The following is an 18877-nucleotide window of genomic DNA, read 5'->3' as shown; positions in this document are numbered from 1 at the left end:
ATCGGAGCTCGTTGTCAGCCCTACTGCCGAGACGTGTCAAATAGCATTCGATTCATCTGTCTTGCTGCTCTGCCAAGTACCGCCGGGCCCTGGTGTCGTTCCCGCGCTCCGTCGCGAACCATTGGCGCCCCGACGACCCCCGCTCCTCCCTTGCGTGCAGCCAACTGACCGGTCGTCTGCATATGTAGTAATTTACAAATTCAGAATGGTATGCCTCGTCATTCCGCATATCAAAAAGCTCCGCCATTGCCCAGATTATGCAAAAACTTGCGCCAAACGCCCGTCTAGGCCACCCTTTTGCCTCCGTCCATCCGGCCCTTTTCTAGAAGGGCGATCCCGTCGCCATGATGCGCGCCCGCAGCGCTTCTATCTGCGCTCGGTCGTTCGGCGGCAAAGCCGCTATGGTGTCGGGCGACATTTGCATCACCTGCCGAATCAGCGCCTGTTGATCGAAAGGTACCTGTGGTTGAGCGGCAGGCTGCTGCATCGGCATCGGAGGTTGTTGGTATGGGTTGCCAACAGGGGGAGTAGGGACGCTCATCACGCCACGGCTAGGCTGCTGGGGCGGGTATCCCGGGAATGCCTGGGGCGGCATGGGCGTAGCGGCAGGCTGTGGCTGAGGTTCCGCTTGCGGAATCGTTGTCGTGTCCACGACCGAGGTGAGGAGAGACTGGTCGATTAGTCCAAGAAGCAGCAGTGCCTGGAAGATGGCAAACGACAGCTGCGGGGCCTGTCTCAACAGTTCAGTGGCCTTGGCCGGGTCGGTGGTAACCAGTCCCTTCATCTGCGAGAGTATATCCAGCAATTGTGGGGGAGGGAGGGTTTGGAGCGTCTTGGAGATGGCGTCGGGACAGGTAAGGTTTGGCGGCACGTCGACGCCCGGTGGCAGGGGAGGGAGTGTGGTAGAGGGCGGCGCATCTTGGCCGTTGGAGGCGGGCTGAGGCGAGTTGTAGTTCGCGGGCGCGCTGTCGCCAGCACCGTTATCGTTGGAGTAGTCAACCCTCAACTTGCGGCCCATAAGCTCGTAATCGTTGAGGTTTCGCACGGCGGAGGCGGCGTCTTCAGCATCGGAGAACTCGGCGAAACCAAAGCCCTTGGGTCTGCCCGAGTCTTTGTCGTAGACGAGGCGGAAGTTGAGGACCTGGCCGACGCGACTGAGGGTTTCGGTGATGAGCTCCTCGCTCACGCCTGTGCGCAAGGTCAGAAATGGCACGCATAGGGCCGAATGAGTGCATGCAACGTACCATAGGGGATGTTGCCGATGAAGACAACCCTTCCGCCTTTCTCTGGAGGCATGGTGAAAGAGGGCTGCAGGCGCAGCGCGACAAGTGTTTCTACGCTCGCGGAAACGGGCGGTCAGAGGCGGCTACAACGAGGATGTAGCTCAAGAGGACAGCTTTCGGCGCGTGGCTAACGGGTTTTGCGGTGGGCGGGGGAGCTCGAGTGTGACGCGGTAGCTTTGCTTTCGGCGACTGGAGCTCCAAGGAAACTGCCCAGCAATTAAGATATGGTCCGTGCTCGCGTCACCGCCCGCGCGCCCAACTACTCTTTCTTCTGGCAGTATCCACCATTTTACAAAGCGCAACCATCTCCACTCAAGGTTCGAACAGTTGAAGCTCTTGTTGGGCGGCGCACGCCCGACGGCGCACTTTGCACCTAACTAACCACTTGTAGGCCGCTTGAGTATTGCGGCTCAGTTGAAATCCTCCGCCAGCGGGTGTTGCGCGATCTGACTACCTTAGTGCCCGCTGGCTTGACCGTACCTTGCGTCTTCCTAGGCATGCTTTGGTAACTAGAGCTTTCGTGGGAACCACACCTTCTAGAAGCTCCCTCGCTGTCGACGCTGATCTACTCCAAGCCTTCCCATCTAACGATGCCCGCAGTCAGCATCACCGATCCAACGCCGGAGTGGAGCATGCGCTGCGATGCGGTCAAGATGTGTTGAAGTGGCCGAATTGGTGCGCAGTGTGTAGATCAATGGCGTGTGCCTACTTTGGCGCGTGGGACTTCCGCATCAATGCGGCTAAGCGGCAGTTGGCCTTGTTGGGCTTCTCACGACGATTGGAGGCAGAAGATGGCTCTTAGGTATGGGCAACCTCAGTCATCCGCTTCAAAAATAGGCATTCGCAGCTCGAGGTGGCACGACGTGCCATGGCGGGCTAACGGCAAGGCATCGAGGGCACAGGGGCCGCGATCGCTCCGGGTCGGTGGCAAGCAGCCAATGCACGGCAGGCACGCTTTACCCAGCGGGGCAAGTCCACGCAGCTCCGCAATCGACGACCACAAAATGGCCATCCCCACTTTGCTTATCGCCCACTCAGGCGCGCTGTCAGCGGTCCTCGGAACCCTGCCATCTAGCCGCCGTGGCCATTATATATAGCTATTTCGCGCCATCGTGTACCCAACGCCCCGCTGCCTCATTCCCTCCCTCTCCCGCCGCCATGTCTTATGCCGAGTCTATCCCAAACTTGCCGGTGCGGCCCGCCACGCAGACGGCAGCCCATCCGCTAGCACCGCTCACCGGCGACGAAATCAAGGCCGCCTCCGCCATCATTCAGGGTGCCTGGCCGCAAGGCACGAACCTGCACTTCAAGGCCGTGACGCTAGAGGAGCCGCCCAAGGCCGAAGTCGTTCCTTACTTGGAAGCTGAGCACTCCGGGGCCCCACGCCCTAACATCCGCCGGAAGGCCTTCGTGAACTACTACATCCGCAACACGGTGCGTCATGCTATTTAGGCTATCATAAGAGCGGGGAAATCTTCGCTTGGCAAAGGCTCATTGGGTCCCTCAAAAGTGCTGACTTTGCTGACGCCCAGCCAGAACAAGTACCACGAGGCCATAGTAGACCTTGGCGCTGGCAGCGTTGAGAGAAACGTCCGGCTAGGTCCCAATGTCCATGCGAACGGCGATGGCGATGAGATCGTGGCAATCGAAAAGACTGCATTGGAGGACGCGGGCGTGCAGGCCGAGATCGCCAAACTGCAGCTGCCCAAAGGCACCGTGGTGGTGATCGACCCCTGGATCTACGGATCCGACGGCGTCGACGACGACGACCGCATGTACCAGTGCTTCATGTACATGCGGGACCCGCTCAACCCCAATGAAGCCGACTCCAACCATTACGCCCTGCCTCTTCCTATTTCTCCCGTCATCAGCACTGAGACCATGACCGTCATCCGGATCGACATCCTGCCGACGGGTGCCGACGAGAAGATCAAGCCCCTCGGTCCTCTCAAGGTCCATCCGCCCAACGAGTACATCCCAGAGGCCCAGCAGCTCCGCACAGACCTGAAGCCGCTGAGAGTTGTGCAGCCCGAGGGTGCTTCATTCACCGTCACCCAGGAGGGCACGTCATCAGTGATTGAATGGCAGAAGTGGAGGTTCCGGGTGGGCTTCAACCAGCGCGAAGGCATGGTTCTGTACGACGTGCGATACGACAACCGCTCACTGTTCTATCGCATCTCGCTCTCCGACATGAACATCCCCTACGCGGACCCGCGCCACCCCTACCACAAGAAGTCGGCATTCGATCTGGGCGACGCAGGCGCGGGCATCATGGCGAACAACCTGCAGCTGGGCTGCGACTGTCTCGGCCACATCTACTATCTCTCGTCCGTGCTGTCCGACGACAAAGGCGACACGGTCGACATGCCCAACGTAGTCTGCATCCACGAGCAAGACGCGGGAATTGGCTGGAAGCACACCAACTACCGAACCGGCCGTGCCGCCGTGGTGCGCAACCGCGAGCTCGTCCTACAGAGCATCATCACCGTCTCCAACTACGAGTACATCCTGGCCTTCCAATTCAACCAAGCCGGCGAGCTCGCCTACGAGGTCCGGGCCACCGGCATCCTCTCCACCCAACCCATCGACGAAGGCCTCAGCGTCCCCTTCGGCACCGTCGTGCACCCCGGCGTCCTCGCCGTCCACCACCAGCACATCTTCTCGCTGCGCATCGACCCCGCCCTGGACGGCCACGCCAACCGCCTCGTCTACAGCGAAGCGCACCCCATGCCGCGCGACCCGACGACCAACCCGCACGGCACCGGCTACGCCGTCACCGAGACGCCCGTCACCACGACGGGCGGCTACGACCTCTCTCCGTCAGCCAACCGCGTCTTCAAGATCTGCAACGCGGGCGTGCGCAACCCGGTCAACGGCTTACCCGTCGCGTACAAGATCCACGCGCCGCCCTTCCAGAAGATGCTGGCCGACGCGAACTCGTTCAACCACGCGCGCGCCGAGTTCGCCGACCACGACGTCTACCTCGTCGCGCACCGCGACGGCGAGCTCTACGCCGGCGGCCGCTACACCAACCAGTCGCGCGGCGGCACCGGCGTGCGCTCCTGGGCCGCCCGCGCCGACCCCGCCCTCGACGCCGATATTGTCGTCTTCGTCCAGTTCGGCATCAACCACGTCCCCCGCATCGAGGACTTCCCCGTCATGCCCGTCGAGGTCCTCAAGGTCGCCCTTAAGCCCGTCAACTTCTTCGATAGGAATCCCGCCCTCGATGTCCCGCCGAGTGAGCAGGGGTTTAATCGCAGTACCAGTGCCCAGGAGAGGCATCAGCAGAGTGCGGGCACGGCGACGGTGGGGAGTGGCGGTGCGTTGGAGGAGTGCTGTAAGCCGGGGAGTAAGTTGTGAGAGATGGGAAAAGGCTTGAGGTGAATTTTACGTAGTAGGCAGAGCGGTCATACAGACGCGTGGATAGTAAAGAGATTTCTGGCGCAAATGAATTCAAGATTGAGGTCGTTATTGTCCTGCCTTGATACGTTACCACCCACTTCAATAAATCACAATTTCCTTGTACAGCTGTTCCTTTTCCTCCTCAGAAAGATTGTTGAGTTTACTTTCCACGTCACCGTTTCCATAACTGTGCCAACGGCCAATCCGCTCATAGTTGCCTCCTTCATCGAGCGCACGCAAGATCAGGCCACTGATGTACTTCCCTTCGGGGCTCGTATAGAGAAGTATGCAACAGTCTCCCGAACTCATTTCATCGAACTTTTCATCCCACTCGGTGTCCACTTCCCCAATCAAAGCGCTTAGAGGTCCAGATATATCCTCAAGACCCCAAGAGAGTGAGATACGGGGCGATATCAACCCAACCATAACTCGCAGTCTCAGATATCCTCCAACAACACCACCGGTAGGATCTTCTGTTGCGTGATCAAGCTTCACTTGCAGTATCTTGTTTCCCAGTGTATTCGCGTCTTGCGGAAACTCCATAGGGTAGATGGGAGACAACTTTGATGCCCAGCTCCAAGTTGGAGCCAGCAATGGCCGTGGCCGCGGAGCCTGGAATCCGGACTTTTGTTCCCAGCACATTTCTATGAGCAGCCTGCTTTCCCAAAGACCCGCCAGGTAGACGTCCTTCACTGCCGCTTGCACTCTCTTTGCCAATCCTGAGATTGCAACAAGACGATCTCTTCTTTTCGTGAGAGTGGTTGCAGAGTAAACTCCAACGATCCTGTACCATTCCCTGTACACAAAATCTTTGGAGGCTGCAAGGATATCATCGACGTGGATTGACAAGGTGTCCTTCATCAGCTTTTCCAAATGGTACGACAGGCGTTTCGGGTTTGGGTTTTTGTAACCATTGCCACCGAGCGACTGTTGCGGAAAATAGTCGACAGCTCTGAGAGTCCTGCATTCCCAAAAGACGCCAGCTTTGCTGAAATTGATTTGCCGCGGTGCTAGAGCACGCTCTTGGACGACCCAACCCCGCTGTGCAAGAGCTCCTTCGTCGACGTGCTTTCTCCACAATTCCTCCCTGAGAAACGTGATAGGAGCACTGGCTTTTGTCTCATACCACCAGACATCCGCTTCGAAAGGCTGTACGTTTCTCGGGTCGCGCGTGAAAAAGCACCCAATAGAAGCGTTTTTGGCAGAAGATGCCGCAATGTTGCACCATGAATGGCTGTATACCATATCCATGACCCGAGACTCCCTCCCCCAATCTTCTTCGGAGTCTTGCTGGATGCACAAGGAATCAATCCATAGGTACCGTATACCCAACTTTCTCGTAATCCGTACTGCATCTGAAAATGTCTTTGGGAGTGCTTCGACGGGATATCCGTGCTCTAGCGAGCAGCGAGTTTCGTTGGTGAGCCTTATGGATGCATGACCACCCCAACAATGTGAGAGCGTAGCGTATGCGGCTGGAGGACGGCCATCGTCGATAACATTCAGGCATACTCGATCCTTGCTCCTATTCAGGTTTTGGCCGATCGTCACGTCGAGTAGCCTTGTGGGCATCCATGAAAAGTCTCCAGAGCCGCCACATGCTTCGTGACCATGCGAACACGTTGATAACCAGGTAGCAATAATATCAAACGTCTTATCGCTGTCAGTGTTGACCGAGGGAGCGTCGTAAAACCCGCTTATCTCTGTTGCCAATCGCTTTTAGATTCATTTACATTATCTATCAGGTGGCAAAAAAGGCTTACTAGAAGATTGATACCCTTCGAAAAACATGTACGGAATCCTCGACGCAACAGTACTATTGCTATACACAAAGAACATATTCCTGCCCGTGTATTTAAAGCGAACGAAGGAGTCGTTCATCTCTGGCTTTTCTTTCATTGCATTGAGTAGCTCATCCCGTTTATCTCCAAAAAACCCGTCCATCAACTGGATGCAGAGCAGACACCCAGAATTCGCGGAATCGATCAACTCGGTCCACTTGACGTAGCGGTACTCAAAAGACCTATCCGAAAATATCTTTGTAAGAGTGCTGCGGCACATGCTGCAACAGGAACTCTCATTGTTCGGCGTAGATGGAGGCGAGCGACTCAGCGCAGACGCTTGGGGATCGGCACCGTGCTCCTGAGACATGAGCTTGACAGGGTGGGCCAAAAAAGATCGCAAGGAGGGGACTTGTCAAGTATTGGAAGTGTAACTTCATGAAAGGTCAGAAAAAGAATGGGGTGAAGGTCGTCAATGGTGCGAGGCTGCCTGTCCTTATAACGGATACCTGCTGCAGCCTGGGCTGACAAAGACCGCCTAGTTCTGACGAGGCGGACGGTCTGACCTATCGGGTCTCTTGCATCTCAGAATGTATTCGCGTTTGGCCGAAACTAGATCATAAGCAGCATGTTTGTGGTCCCACCCCACAAGCGACCACCCATCCACGGTCGCCCAACAACGCGTAATTGGTCGGCCATCTGCGTGTAAATCAGTATCATGCCCCGCTGAATTACGTGTTGTTGGCCAACCGGCCGGCTGGGTGCTTTGGCCAAGGATCTTGGCCAGTGCGGAGAGGCAATCACGTAAGCACCCTTTTCTAACGCTAGTCGGCCAACAACACGTAACTCAGCTATCAAGAGGCATAGTAGCTGATTTACACGCAGATGGCCGACCAATCACGCGTTGTTGGGCAACCGTGAAGGGGTGGAACAGCTAATTCTTGAATCCTTCACGGATGCGATGTTACACAAAACAGCCCCATCATTTCGTGTCTCTGTGGGCCGTAGTGGGCGAATCAAGATAGAATCCGTGGCCACGCGTCATTGGCCGAGGACAGCCAGGACGTATCAGGAAGTTCGCACTGAGAACACCAAAAGAAGCACCAGGAAAAGAAAAAAAAATATATATCTTCAGTTTGAATGCTAATAGCCATAATTTACAATCGTACACATCCTCATGACAGGCGAAAAGACAAACAGCCATCTACCTACTCGAGCCCTTCTTCCATCCCCCTACTCGCCCCTCCACCACCGTAAACTCCACCTCTCCTTCCTCGCCTTCAACAACGCATACGCCAACAACCGATAAACAACCGCACACACCCCCAACCACAACACATTCAACCTCGCATCCCCACTCTCCAACGCATACAACCTCAACACCTCCTCGCCCGTCTCAATCGGACACCTCCCACTCGCCAACCGCTGACCCTCCGTACAAGTAAACCTGACCCCATCCAAGCTATACGGCGCAAGATTCGCCACCACGTACTTGATCGGCGAAAGATAGTTCATATCCTTCAAGAACGCCGGCATATCGATGCTCATGATGCCCGCCATGATCTGCGCCACGCTCAAAAACACCGACGTGACGTTAACCGCAAACCCCGTATGCTCGAACAGGGTATTAAACATAATCCCCAGACTCTCGCCACAACTAACAATGCAAAAGCAATTAAACGCCATCAAAAAGAACAGTTCCACCGACCGCGGCAAGCCCACCGCCAGCACCGCCAGCACCGCGAAAACCAAGCTCGTCACAATCTCAAAGGGCACCTCAACGGAGGCGTATGTCGCGAAGAACGCCTCGACGCCGTACGCGCCGTCGTCGTGCTCGCGCGCGAAGACGTCGCGCTCGGGCGGGTAGGCGGCGACGTTCTGCAGCATGCCGACGAAGTATATCGACGGGATCTCCTGCAGGAAGCCGACGCGGTTCTGCACGCTGTAGTAGTCGCGCCCCAGCGGCGCGAAGAACAGCGCCAGGATCCCGCCCAGCCCGACCACCTGCATGATGCGCGCGGATATGAGGGGTGGTTGTCGCCGGATGTTGAGAGCTGCGCGCCGCACGAGGAGCGGGTAGGCGACGTGGAAGGGCGTCGTGCTGCGGGCGAGGCTGCCGAGCTCGGCCGGGGTGGCCGTGTGTTGTTGTTGTTGTTGTTGCGTGGTGCTGGATGGGCGGCGGTTGGCGGTGGTGGCGGCGTTCGAAGGCTTCTCGTTGTTGTTGGTCCAGGAGTCGATCAGGTTGCGGACCGTGGCGCGGCTGGCGGCTTCCCTGCTCTCGTGCTGGAGGTCGACGGTGATGAGGTCGAGGGCGAAGTCGGCGGGGTTGGTGCTGCGCGGGCAGACGAAGCCTTGGGCGGCGAAGTGCGGCAACATGTCCTTGCCCGGGCCGGCGTAGACGGGGAAGCCGCCGCGCGCGAGCAGCAGGATATTGCCGAAGTGCTGGAAGAGGTCGGAGCGGGACTGGTGGATGGTCAGGATGAGCGTGCGGCCTTCTTCGGCGAGGCCGCGCAGGACGTCGACGATGGAGGTGGCGGTGAAAGCGTCGAGACCACTTGTCGGCTCGTCGAGAAGTAGAACTCGTGGATCAGTGAGGATTTGGACGGCGATTGTGACGCGACGCTTTTCACCGCCGCTGATGCCCTTGACGAGCTCGCCTCCGATGAGGTTATCTGCACAATCCTTTAAGCCCATCTTGAGAAGAATGTCATCAGCACGTTTGTTTTTCTCTTCCTTTGGCATCCATGATGGGAGACGAAGACCAGCAGCGAACCTGAACATGAAGTTAGCGGCAGTCTGTAATCGGACGGAGAGAAGTTTACCTGAGGGTTTCCCGCACGGTTAAGCAGGCAAGCAAAGCATCGTCGTCTTGAGTTACATAGGAGATGATAGACTCGAGGACGGAATCAGACGGAATGGCATCGTTCACCAGCAGCTGACCGGAGGAGTGGTACTTTGTCGAGAAGCTGTTTTTCAAGCGGTGCCCCATGGAATTCAGCAGCGTGGTCTTACCCGAACCGGAAGGGCCCATAATGATGTTCAGAACACCAGGCTCAAACTCGGCAGTGACAGGCTTGAGCACTTCCAACTGTTTAGTTTTTCGGCCCATCCAGTTCCGCTTCTCAATTTCCAGCGCATAATCCTCCAGCCGTAGCTTGACAGCCCGAACTTCCTGGAGAGATCTTGCAGTCATCTTTTCCTTGCCCGCCGACTCGTCGGATTCGTCCTTGCGCGCTCTTCCGATTTGCATCTCAACTTTCCAATACCGAAGGATAAAGCCGGCGCCGAAGTAGAAGGCAATGACGAAAGCCAAAAGTACAATGATAGGTCTCCAGATCCAATTCGAGGGAAAGCCGAGCTGTTCCATAATGTAATCGCCTGTGTATTGTTTGCAGGCTGGGTTCGCTGGTCCACCTTCCTCGGGGCAAGCATAAAAACGTCCGGCAAACTCGTTGGCAGCAAGGGCCCCGAAAGCGTAGAACTGTCCATTTCTCAGCTGCAAGTCAGAGTTCCAAGGCTCGGAAGAAGCTTACGCAATATGCTATCCACTTGGTCCACCGCACATAAACTGGAATCGTGTTGGACTGGATGAAGTAGCCGCATGCCATCGATTGAAGGGTGTAGGCCATGTTGGCGACTAGAGATGCGCCAGCGAACGTCCTTGACACTGCGACGCAAGTCATGGCAAAGCAGACAGCAATGTACTGCTCAAGCAGGATGACAGCAAAAAAGGTCATGAACTGTGTCCCTTCGGTGCGGAAACCGGCCATGAAGTAAAAGATGAGGGAAAACAGGAGCGGCACGGGAAAGTCTTCGATGAGAAGTCTGGCCAGTCTACGGCTGATAAGGAAGCCTGGGACGCTGACGATGCCTTCCCCACGCTCGCGGTCGAAGAGCTCAATGTCGATAGTCAAGCGGTAAACTTCAAACTGGAGGATCAGGTAGCCTTGGAGAGAGGAGGCAATGTAGAGGGCACCCTGTCGAGAACGGATTCCGGCTTGGTCCTCGCCCAACTGGAAGAAGATATAACCTGGACGGACATCAGCTGTAGGTCTCGTTGAGAATGTTCAACATGCACGGACCGGTGATGATTGCCATTGCTATGGCCTCCAAAAAACTGCCAAACATGCCCATTGGGTCCCGGATGGTAGTGATCCACGTCCTTGCGGTAAGGACACGAATTTGACGGCCTAGTTGAGCGTGATAGTCTTTGCTCGAACGATTGGGCAGCGCCATAGAAGACGATCGGATATCGTCATCTTTGCTAAATTTCTCCTCGGCATGCTGCGTCCAAGCTGCCTTGATGCCTTCAACGCGGGCAGTTGAAGCTTCTTCAAGCTCGGGAGAACGAATGTCTACGGCCACGATATCGATCAAATGCTCTGCCGGGTTGACAAATGGAGGCAGCTCATAGCCAAGGCCGGCGAAATATGACAAAGCATCAGCAGCAGGCCCGGAGTAGGCAGGGTGGCCTTTGGTCAGCAGCACGAGATTGTCGAACAGATCCCAAATCTCGGAGCGCGGTTGATGTACTGTTCAGGTTAGCGCTGACCGTCTTGCTATATTTGAGTGCCCGGGCATGTGTACTGGTTGTGATAATCGTCCTGCCCTTGCTCGCAAGGTTCTTCAGCGTACGGACAAGCTGAAAGGCGCTAGTTGCGTCCAGACCGGTGGTCGGCTCACTGCGGGCTTATTAGTGTTTGGGCAGCGTGAAAGACGGCACGCAGGGCTCATACTCAAGGAACAGAACAGAGGGATTGGCAAGCAACTGGGGTGAAGGGGTTAGTCTGTGCGACTACCTGCCGAGCTGCGTAAGATAGCTAACCTGAACACCAATGCTGGTCCGCCTCTTCTCGCCGCCGCTGCAGCCCTTGTGCACATTGTTGCCGATCCGAGTGTCAGCAGCCTCCTTCAGACCAAGCTCAAGGATGACCTCGTCAACAACGCGACGGCGCTCATCCTTGGCCACGGACGTGGGCAGCCGCAGGTCGGCGGCGTACCGCAGCGTCTCCCTTACAGTCAAGGTCGGCTGCAGCACATCGGTTTGCATGACATAGGCACTGATGGCCGAGAGGTCACCGAGGACGTCGTGGCCGTTGAACAAGGTGCCGCCGGTAACATGCAGTCGCCGTCCGTGCATGCGGTTTGACATGACATTGAGCAGCGTCGTCTTGCCCGAGCCACTGCCACCAATGATGGCCGTCAGGCTGCCGCTCGGCATGTCTGCGGACACATTGTGCAGGATGGGCTTGAGGTCGCGGGCTTTTGCAGCCTCGGCATCGGCATCCTGCGCCGCGCCCTTCGTTGCGGCCAGGGCATGGAGCACGGCAGCCGGGCCTGAGGGCGAGACGTCGACCTTGACGGCAATGTCGCGTACCGCGACGTGGACGGGAGAGACAGCGCGCAGCGAAATGTCGTTGCCGGCGCCGAGCCGGGGCGGGCCTTGTTTCACAGAGACATGGGGAGAGTGCTTGTCGTTCAGCGTGTCACCCGAGTCGTCGGGCTTGTCGACGTCGCGCTCCATGGTCAGCGTGAGATTTGTGGGCTCATCGGGCACGTCGGTCGAGTTGCTGGTGTTGACAGTTGCCGTCAGAGGGAGGAAGTCCCCAGCGAGGCTAGGAAGGAGCTGGCCTGGGCGGACGAGAGGGCTCGTAGAACCCCGGCCGGCATTCGCAGGCCGTTGCGCTCGCTACGCAAGCGAGCTGGAGCTGCGCTGCACCGCCGACCACTCGAATTCAGCCGGCACACCTCGCACTCTGGCCGCGGTTCATGCGAGCTGGTGAAGGGTGAGATGTATGCAATAGCGCACTGCCTTAGCGGGCTTTGCGCTCAACACCATGGCCCGCGCCCGCCAACGGTCTTCCTGGCTTCTAGCGCCCGCCACCATGCCTAATCCGGCATTTGGCGCCTGCCATCACGAGGTTCCCCAGAGTTGTACTGCGTGATCTGGTCTCACAAGCTCACGTCTCAGCGCGCTGCGAACGCCTACCCTGGAACCTGGGGCGCTTACAATCGGCTCGGCGGAGCAGGGCAGTCCTCGCCAATCGCCAGGATCCCGGGGGCAGGGCACGCTCTGTCAGAATCGCCGTTCACAGTAAGCTCGTCAACTCAAAAAATCCCGTCACCCAAGTGGCCGGAATAGCGCAGCAGCGCCGGCGTGGCTGATGGATGATGGAGGAGGCAGAGGCAGCAGCGACGGCGTTAGGGAGCGAAAGCGAGCGGGTAATGTTACACGGGTCGCGGCTCCGACAACACCACGTCCTATGCCCCGTTTCGGTCGCTGCCGCCATCCGTCTGTGCGCCATGGCTCAATGCATGTCAACCAGCAACCACACGCGCGTTGCTCAAGGGCCCGGCGCGATGGCAGATGCCACTGGTCAAGGCGCAGATCTCCCGACGCCTCACTCGCTCTCGCTGCCCGCCGCCTGACTCGCCAAGCCCTCTTTCTCTCACATCCGCAGAGGCAGTGGAGCCCGCGGCGATCGAAGCAATCATTGTCGGATGAAGACTCACCAATCGCCAACACTGCCTGTCGCCGCCTCACTCGCCCGGCCGGACTGTCCGTCGGCGCCTGCCCTCTCGTCCCGTCGACACAACTGCGCTCTGTGGAGTCGTGGGTGGGGACCGTTCGGGTGCTGTCAATCCGCAACGATCCTGAGCCCCGTCGCTGCCGTGGTTGCGATGACGACTGCCGGGCGGATACACGTTACACCCCATGGCCGCGATGCCAGGCCCACCACCCGTGGTCTGACGTTTCACCGGCTGCTGCACCGTCGCCATGCCTCAGAGTCGACATGTGCTCGCTGCGGCTCCGTCACAGACGCAGAGCGCCCGCGTGCGCAGCAGCAGGCATGCGGGCTGGTAAGGCTGAGCGGCGGCGGCCAATCGAGCGGCTGCCACGCGATAGTCTGTACGGGCTCGGCGAAACGGCGAAGGATCGTGGAGCAGCGCAGCGAGCATTCGCGACTCGGAAGAAAGCGGTCTGATGAGGGCATCCGATCATGCATGCTGCAGCCGCGTCCGCTTCGAGATTTGATGTCTACAACACCACTCGCCAGCGTCGCACAAGACTAGCAAACCGCATCTCGAGCCCTTGCCCGTTGCAGCGCTGCCCGCGTTCGGGCGCATCCTTTGCGCTCGACTCCACGCCGCGCAGCACGCAGGGCCCCCCGCCCGCGCGCCTGCTCCCCTGATTGATCAATTCATCTGACCACCCCTCACCACCAATCACCCCGCTAACACCCAGGCAGAAGCCAAAACAGCTCTTCGTCGGAAATTGGGCTGCCCAGCACACGCTGCCCAAACAGGTTGGATTGCGAGAGATGAGGGGCGTGCGCGCCCCTAGCTCTGCGATCGCCTTTTCATGCCAGATGGCACATTCCGGTCATCTGAAGGAAATGCGCGAAAGCCACACCACACGGGCCTGCAGGAGCCCAGCGACGCCGACGCCTCCCCGTCTCCGCTTCCGAGCGCACCGGACTGCTGTGTGCACCCTCCGCCAGCACGACCAAGGCCGCGGTGCTGCGGAGCTGCCACCGTTCAACGAGCTCCTGAAACAGCAAGAGTTGCACCTGCTTTCGGCACCTCTCGCCGTCCAAAGCCGCGGCGATCGACGACACCTGTCAGCAGCCACGTTCGCCGAGGCTGACGTCGGCCAGAGGCACCCCTGCATGCTGCGGCGGGCCTGAAGAGGTGTGCGCATTGCGTCGTGACACTGCGTGTGCCGAAAACAGAAGCGTTGTGACGGGCGCCGGCCATCTCACAGCACCTCGCGGTCATCTGACTAGAGGTGTGTGTGCCCCGTCATATTAATGGCTGCCTGCACCCTGCCTGCTGGCCGTTGCGGACGTCGACTTACCAGCACAACGATATAATGACCATGGCCGGAGCCGGGCGGGTGAGAAGTCGCGGCGTCAGATATCGTAAGTTCGTTGTATAGGGCATGGGTGAGCGCATCTTGGGATGCACCCTTTCCTCCGTCTGTCTGTCTACCTAATGACCATGATCCCGCACGCTATGGATTCGACTGCCCCACTGCGGACGGAGCTTTGTTGCGTAAGCCGGTTGACGGGCAGACTACCAGGCGCCACACTCCAGCCAGCAACGCCTCCGTTGTCGCTGTACGCAAGCCAACATCGTCAGTTCCGGCATCCGCCTGTCTGAGACGCAAAACATTTACCATGGCCAAAGCTACAGCCTATCGCCCACTTATCACCTACCGAGGACCATGACTGCAGCGGCCGCTCACATGTGCATCTCACGCATGGAGCTACAAGACGCGCTGCCATCCTCGCCATCGAACGAGGAAGTTTCATTTTGTACCACCCGAGTACTACTACTTCTCGTTCGCTTCCTTTCCGGCGACTAGCGCCATTCCTCCATGCCCTGATACCCAACGGGCATCCACTTTCCTCCTCACCACCCACCCCCATCCTTTCGCTGACCCCGACATAGACCAAAGATGCCCCACGCTAGACTACGCACTACTCGACCCTGCCTCAACACTATCGTACCCTTGCCCCACACGCGCGCAAACTCCGTCACGGCCTCCCACGATCGCGATCGTTGACGTCGGAAATGCCGTGCTTGGGCAAGCCGCGCTAGCAAAGGTTGGGTCGACATGACTCGAGTTTCGTTCCAAATCACTCCATCTCCGCGCCGCAAAGGCGGCGGCTAGGCTAGGCTTAGAAGAAGTGACGATGATGCACCACGTTAGAGGAAGGTGGTGCGCGGTAAGTACCCCTTCTCCATTGGCTCCTACGCGCCGCGACGGCGCCTCTCGAGGGCCAGAAGGATGTTATATTGATTGCCTTTGTGGCTGGGGCGACTACTACTGATGCGCTTTTTGCTGCTTCTGCTGCTAACCACTTTGCTTGGGCCTGACTGAACCGACGCGCGGACTTTCGCCTCTTTCTGCCGGCTGCTTGGGAGTAGCGTCGACGAGAGAAGAGATGGTGACTTTGCCGCTGCTGCTAAGCAGTCACCCTAACCTAAGCTAACAAACCCTGCGTTGGTCTGCTGGCTGGCTGGCTGGCTGTCAAAGATCCATCGCGTCGTCGCTAAATAAAACCGGTCCCCACCCACCCAGCCATCGTGGCTGATACAGCACTACTACGGATCTTGGGTACCGGGCAGTAGTGGCTGATGTGGAGCATCGCGCAAGCGGGTAAAAAAGGAAATCAAGTTTTTGCCTTCTCGCCCTGCTAAGATGGGGAATCTGGGTATCGAAATCCATTACTCGTACTTTCCCGCCGCCGGGCTTGGCATATGCTTGGGAGAAGAGGAGGCACCGGAAATAATATGGAGACCCTGGTTGCGCGTGGTAGTTCAGTTAGTTCGCATGTAGTGCGCTTAACCCTCGTTACACAGACGACGGCCGGCCGGCGGAGGGCGGATCGGAGAGGACTCCGTTGCCCGCCCCAAAACCACCCCGCGACAAAAAAGCTCAAGGGTCTTGTCGCAGTGCAAGGGTAGTCCATCGTTTGACGGCCGGGCCGGTGGCGAACACGTAGCACGGCACCAGCGCTCGTGATGGGGGAAATGTCTTGCAACCACCGCTCTTTAGTTGTTTATCTACATTTTAGGTCTCTCTCGTCTCTCACACACGCACACACAAACATACATGAATAGACACCGAAACAGAAACAGACGCTAAGATAAGCAGGAATCGGATCGAGATTGCGCTAAAGCGGGAACCACCAGCCAGGATGGGGGGAGGAAGCTGTTGGGACATGTCGGGCATTTACTGCTCTTTCTTTTCTCATCGCTCTTCCATCTCGCTACGTACGAATCCTTCCTCGCTTCGAGACCGAGACGCGCGATCCAACGGCTCGATCCGTCTTTCTTTTTTTTCCTTCTTCTCCTCGTTTCACTGTGCAAGAGAGAGAGAGTCAATGCGTCGTCGTCCCTTCCCGCCTTGCCGGGTTTAATGTGGGGATTGAGGATCTGACCGGTCAGAGGAGGGGAATTATGACGCACGAATGCTCCGAGTTTTTTCTTTCTCTTCTTCTTTCAACAACAGGCGATGACGAAGGCTGGTGGCTGGGGAATGGGAGATAGGGGAGATGGTAGAGCGCTTGTGGTAGGATGTGGTGTCTGGGTGACGATGCTTTTTGGAAAGTTATCATGCTCCTTCGAACCACACGTCTACGTCCGTCCACTCTTTTTTCTCTTCGACCTTCCCACCACCATCCTTCAGCCCAGTGCGAGATGGAACGGACAGTGATGAGTTAAACCCGTTGCACGACCGTCCGACGGGCTGCACTGCACGCCTCATACTCTCCGCAACACAGGAACCTGCTTCATCGATGCAACAATGCATCCGGTCCCAACACTTGCTGGTGCATACATACACGGCCCGCCCGCCCTTGGTTCCTGAATGCAAGTGGAGCACATGCGCTCTTTCGTGCGTTGAAGACGTCGTTGCCCGTAGCACGCCGCGTGCACGCAGCACACACAGCACCACCCCAACCCCTCCCCCCCTCCCTGGCGACGTACGTGCAACCGACAAGACAATCGTGGCACCAGCCGTGCGCGCGTGCGTGCGTGCGTGCGGCGAACAAGAAGATTTGCCCGCGTGCGCCGCGTTGCGTTGCGTTGCGTTGCCCCCCCGTCCACGTACATGAATCATTCAGCGAGCAACACGACTCAGCGCGCTGCAGCGGGAGATGTACCTGGACGGGAAACCGGTCGCTAGCGGAAGGTTCCACCGGGAGGGAGGGAGTGGGAGATGACGGAAGGGGCGAGGCGAAGCGTGGGAAACGAACGATTGATGATGATGCGGACGGGAGGGCGGGCGTATGTACGTAGTGTAAAAGTTAAACGTGCATGCTGGCGTTCGGCAATGTTGCTCTCTCTCTTCGCCTCCTTCTAGCCTTTCAGTGGCCCGCACGTGGCTTTAATTCCCCCGGGGCAAGCAAGCAAGTCGCATGGAGGGCAGGTGGCTCGAAGACGGCCAAACAGACCGAGGCAAACTGCTACAGCCCGGCGGGCGAGGCTGATGAGGCGAGACAAGGAGACGTGGATGGATGTGGTGGTGCGGTTCCGACGTGCAGTATCTTTTGACCGGTCAGCGGCGCGGAAAGCAGGGCGGAAGACGTTGTGCTTAGTTAGTTGGCTGGATGGCATGGGATGGATCCTCGGCAGGCACTTCCCGAGCCCAACTCGAAATGCCGAACGACGCAACATCCGTCCCATCGCTGTCTCGGTTCTATGACGTTGTACATGCCTTTCTCTCTTGCACGGCGGGGGGAAAAGAATTGAAGCGGTGTTTGGAGGGAGTGGATAGCAAGCAAGTACAGTGCTTTCTCATTTGGCCTCCGAGTGTGGCCAGTGATAATACCCGCCTAGTCTTTTCTGTTGTTCTGCTTCCGTTCGGGCAGGCCGCGCCGAGCTTTTTCGTCGTCGTCGTCACTCCACGCCCGAGTCAAGTTCGTGGGCCGTCTGCTGCCGTGGTGGGTGGAGTGGGGTCCCCACTCGCCCCCCCACGAACGAACGGGATGGCGACGGATAGCTCGATGACGACAACCACGTTGCAGGGCGGGACGGATCTGAATCGCGGACGACGGAGGAAAAAAAAAAAAGAAAAGAAAAAAAAAGCTGGATGGGAGACTGAGACACATGAAGTCGAGAAGAGTGACTGACCGACTGCAGGGCAAGATGACCGAGTGCAGCGTGCACGTTTTTTCCCCCCTCCCCATGCCTCGTCACGCTGCAGTAGGCACTGCTGTCCCATCCGTCCACCACCCGGTTGTTCTTGACTCGCAGGCACCGCCTACATACATACTTACAATGCCCCTACATACGCGTAACGACCTAACACGCACAGACGCCTCCCTCAACCGTTTCACCTTGTGTATTCTCAGCCGTGAGATCTGCGGCGCGGCCGCTTAACTTACCAAAAGAACAAGCCACGGCATAAGGTACATAGCGCGTGGCGTGGCGTGCGTTCGTTCGCCCCGGGGTCGACGGCCAAGCATGATTAGATGGACAGGGTTTCCCTAACTTGTCAATGATCTGGATCGGAGCAACGGGAGAGATCGTCCCTCTTTCTGCCACGCGACGAAGCACACCACCTTTTCTTCCTCCTCCCGACCCCGACGCGGGGATCGCTCCTGCAAGCCCAAGAAAATCGGCGGGTGATGGGGACTACTGCGTGATGCGGGAGTCATGTAGTGTGGGGGATAGAGGAGGGGGGCACAGGCGCGGCTCCCCGGGATGCCTGATCGAGCCGAGCCTTGTCGGTTTCCCTTAGTGCGTTAAGGCTCGCCGTTGAGATGTCCGCTGTCTTCTGCGTTGCCCGCAGAAAAAAAGGCAAGCCATCATGCGAGAGCGAGGGAGAGAGAGAGAGAGAGAGATATGTGGAAAGCAGCCGACGACAGTGGCGGCGGCGACTGCGTCCCCAAGACCTAG

The 18877-nt window shown here is 57.9% G+C and overlaps 3 protein-coding genes across 3 annotated transcripts; 1 reads left to right on the top strand and 2 right to left on the bottom strand.

Moving 5' to 3' along the window:
* Positions 1-322: 322 nt before the first annotated feature.
* SLS55_006853 (uncharacterized protein) lies at positions 323-1296 on the bottom strand (the record flags this gene model as incomplete). Its single annotated transcript, XM_066778282.1, has 2 exons — positions 323-1188; positions 1245-1296. The coding sequence occupies 2 exons, from the start codon at positions 1294-1296 to the stop codon at positions 323-325; spliced, it is 918 nt and encodes a 305-aa protein (XP_066630719.1).
* A 1145-nt stretch (positions 1297-2441) lies between these two features.
* On the top strand, positions 2442-4643 carry SLS55_006852 (uncharacterized protein; the record flags this gene model as incomplete). The annotated part of the gene is made up of 2 exons (XM_066778281.1): positions 2442-2717; positions 2820-4643. The coding sequence occupies 2 exons, from the start codon at positions 2442-2444 to the stop codon at positions 4641-4643; spliced, it is 2100 nt and encodes a 699-aa protein (XP_066630718.1).
* A 3056-nt stretch (positions 4644-7699) lies between these two features.
* Positions 7700-11990, bottom strand: SLS55_006851 (uncharacterized protein; the record flags this gene model as incomplete). Its single annotated transcript, XM_066778280.1, has 6 exons — positions 7700-9239; positions 9289-9947; positions 10000-10496; positions 10549-10998; positions 11054-11148; positions 11266-11990. 6 exons carry the CDS (start codon positions 11988-11990, stop codon positions 7700-7702), a joined length of 3966 nt encoding a protein of 1321 aa, XP_066630717.1.
* Positions 11991-18877: the final 6887 nt, after the last annotated feature.

Source organism: Diplodia seriata (genome assembly GCF_021436955.1).
Source record: "Diplodia seriata strain FDS-637 chromosome Unknown scaffold_7, whole genome shotgun sequence".
Taxonomy (NCBI): Eukaryota; Fungi; Ascomycota; class Dothideomycetes; order Botryosphaeriales; family Botryosphaeriaceae; genus Diplodia; species Diplodia seriata.
The sequence above is the reverse complement of the archived record's forward strand: the minus strand, read 5'-3'. Positions and strand labels throughout refer to the sequence as shown.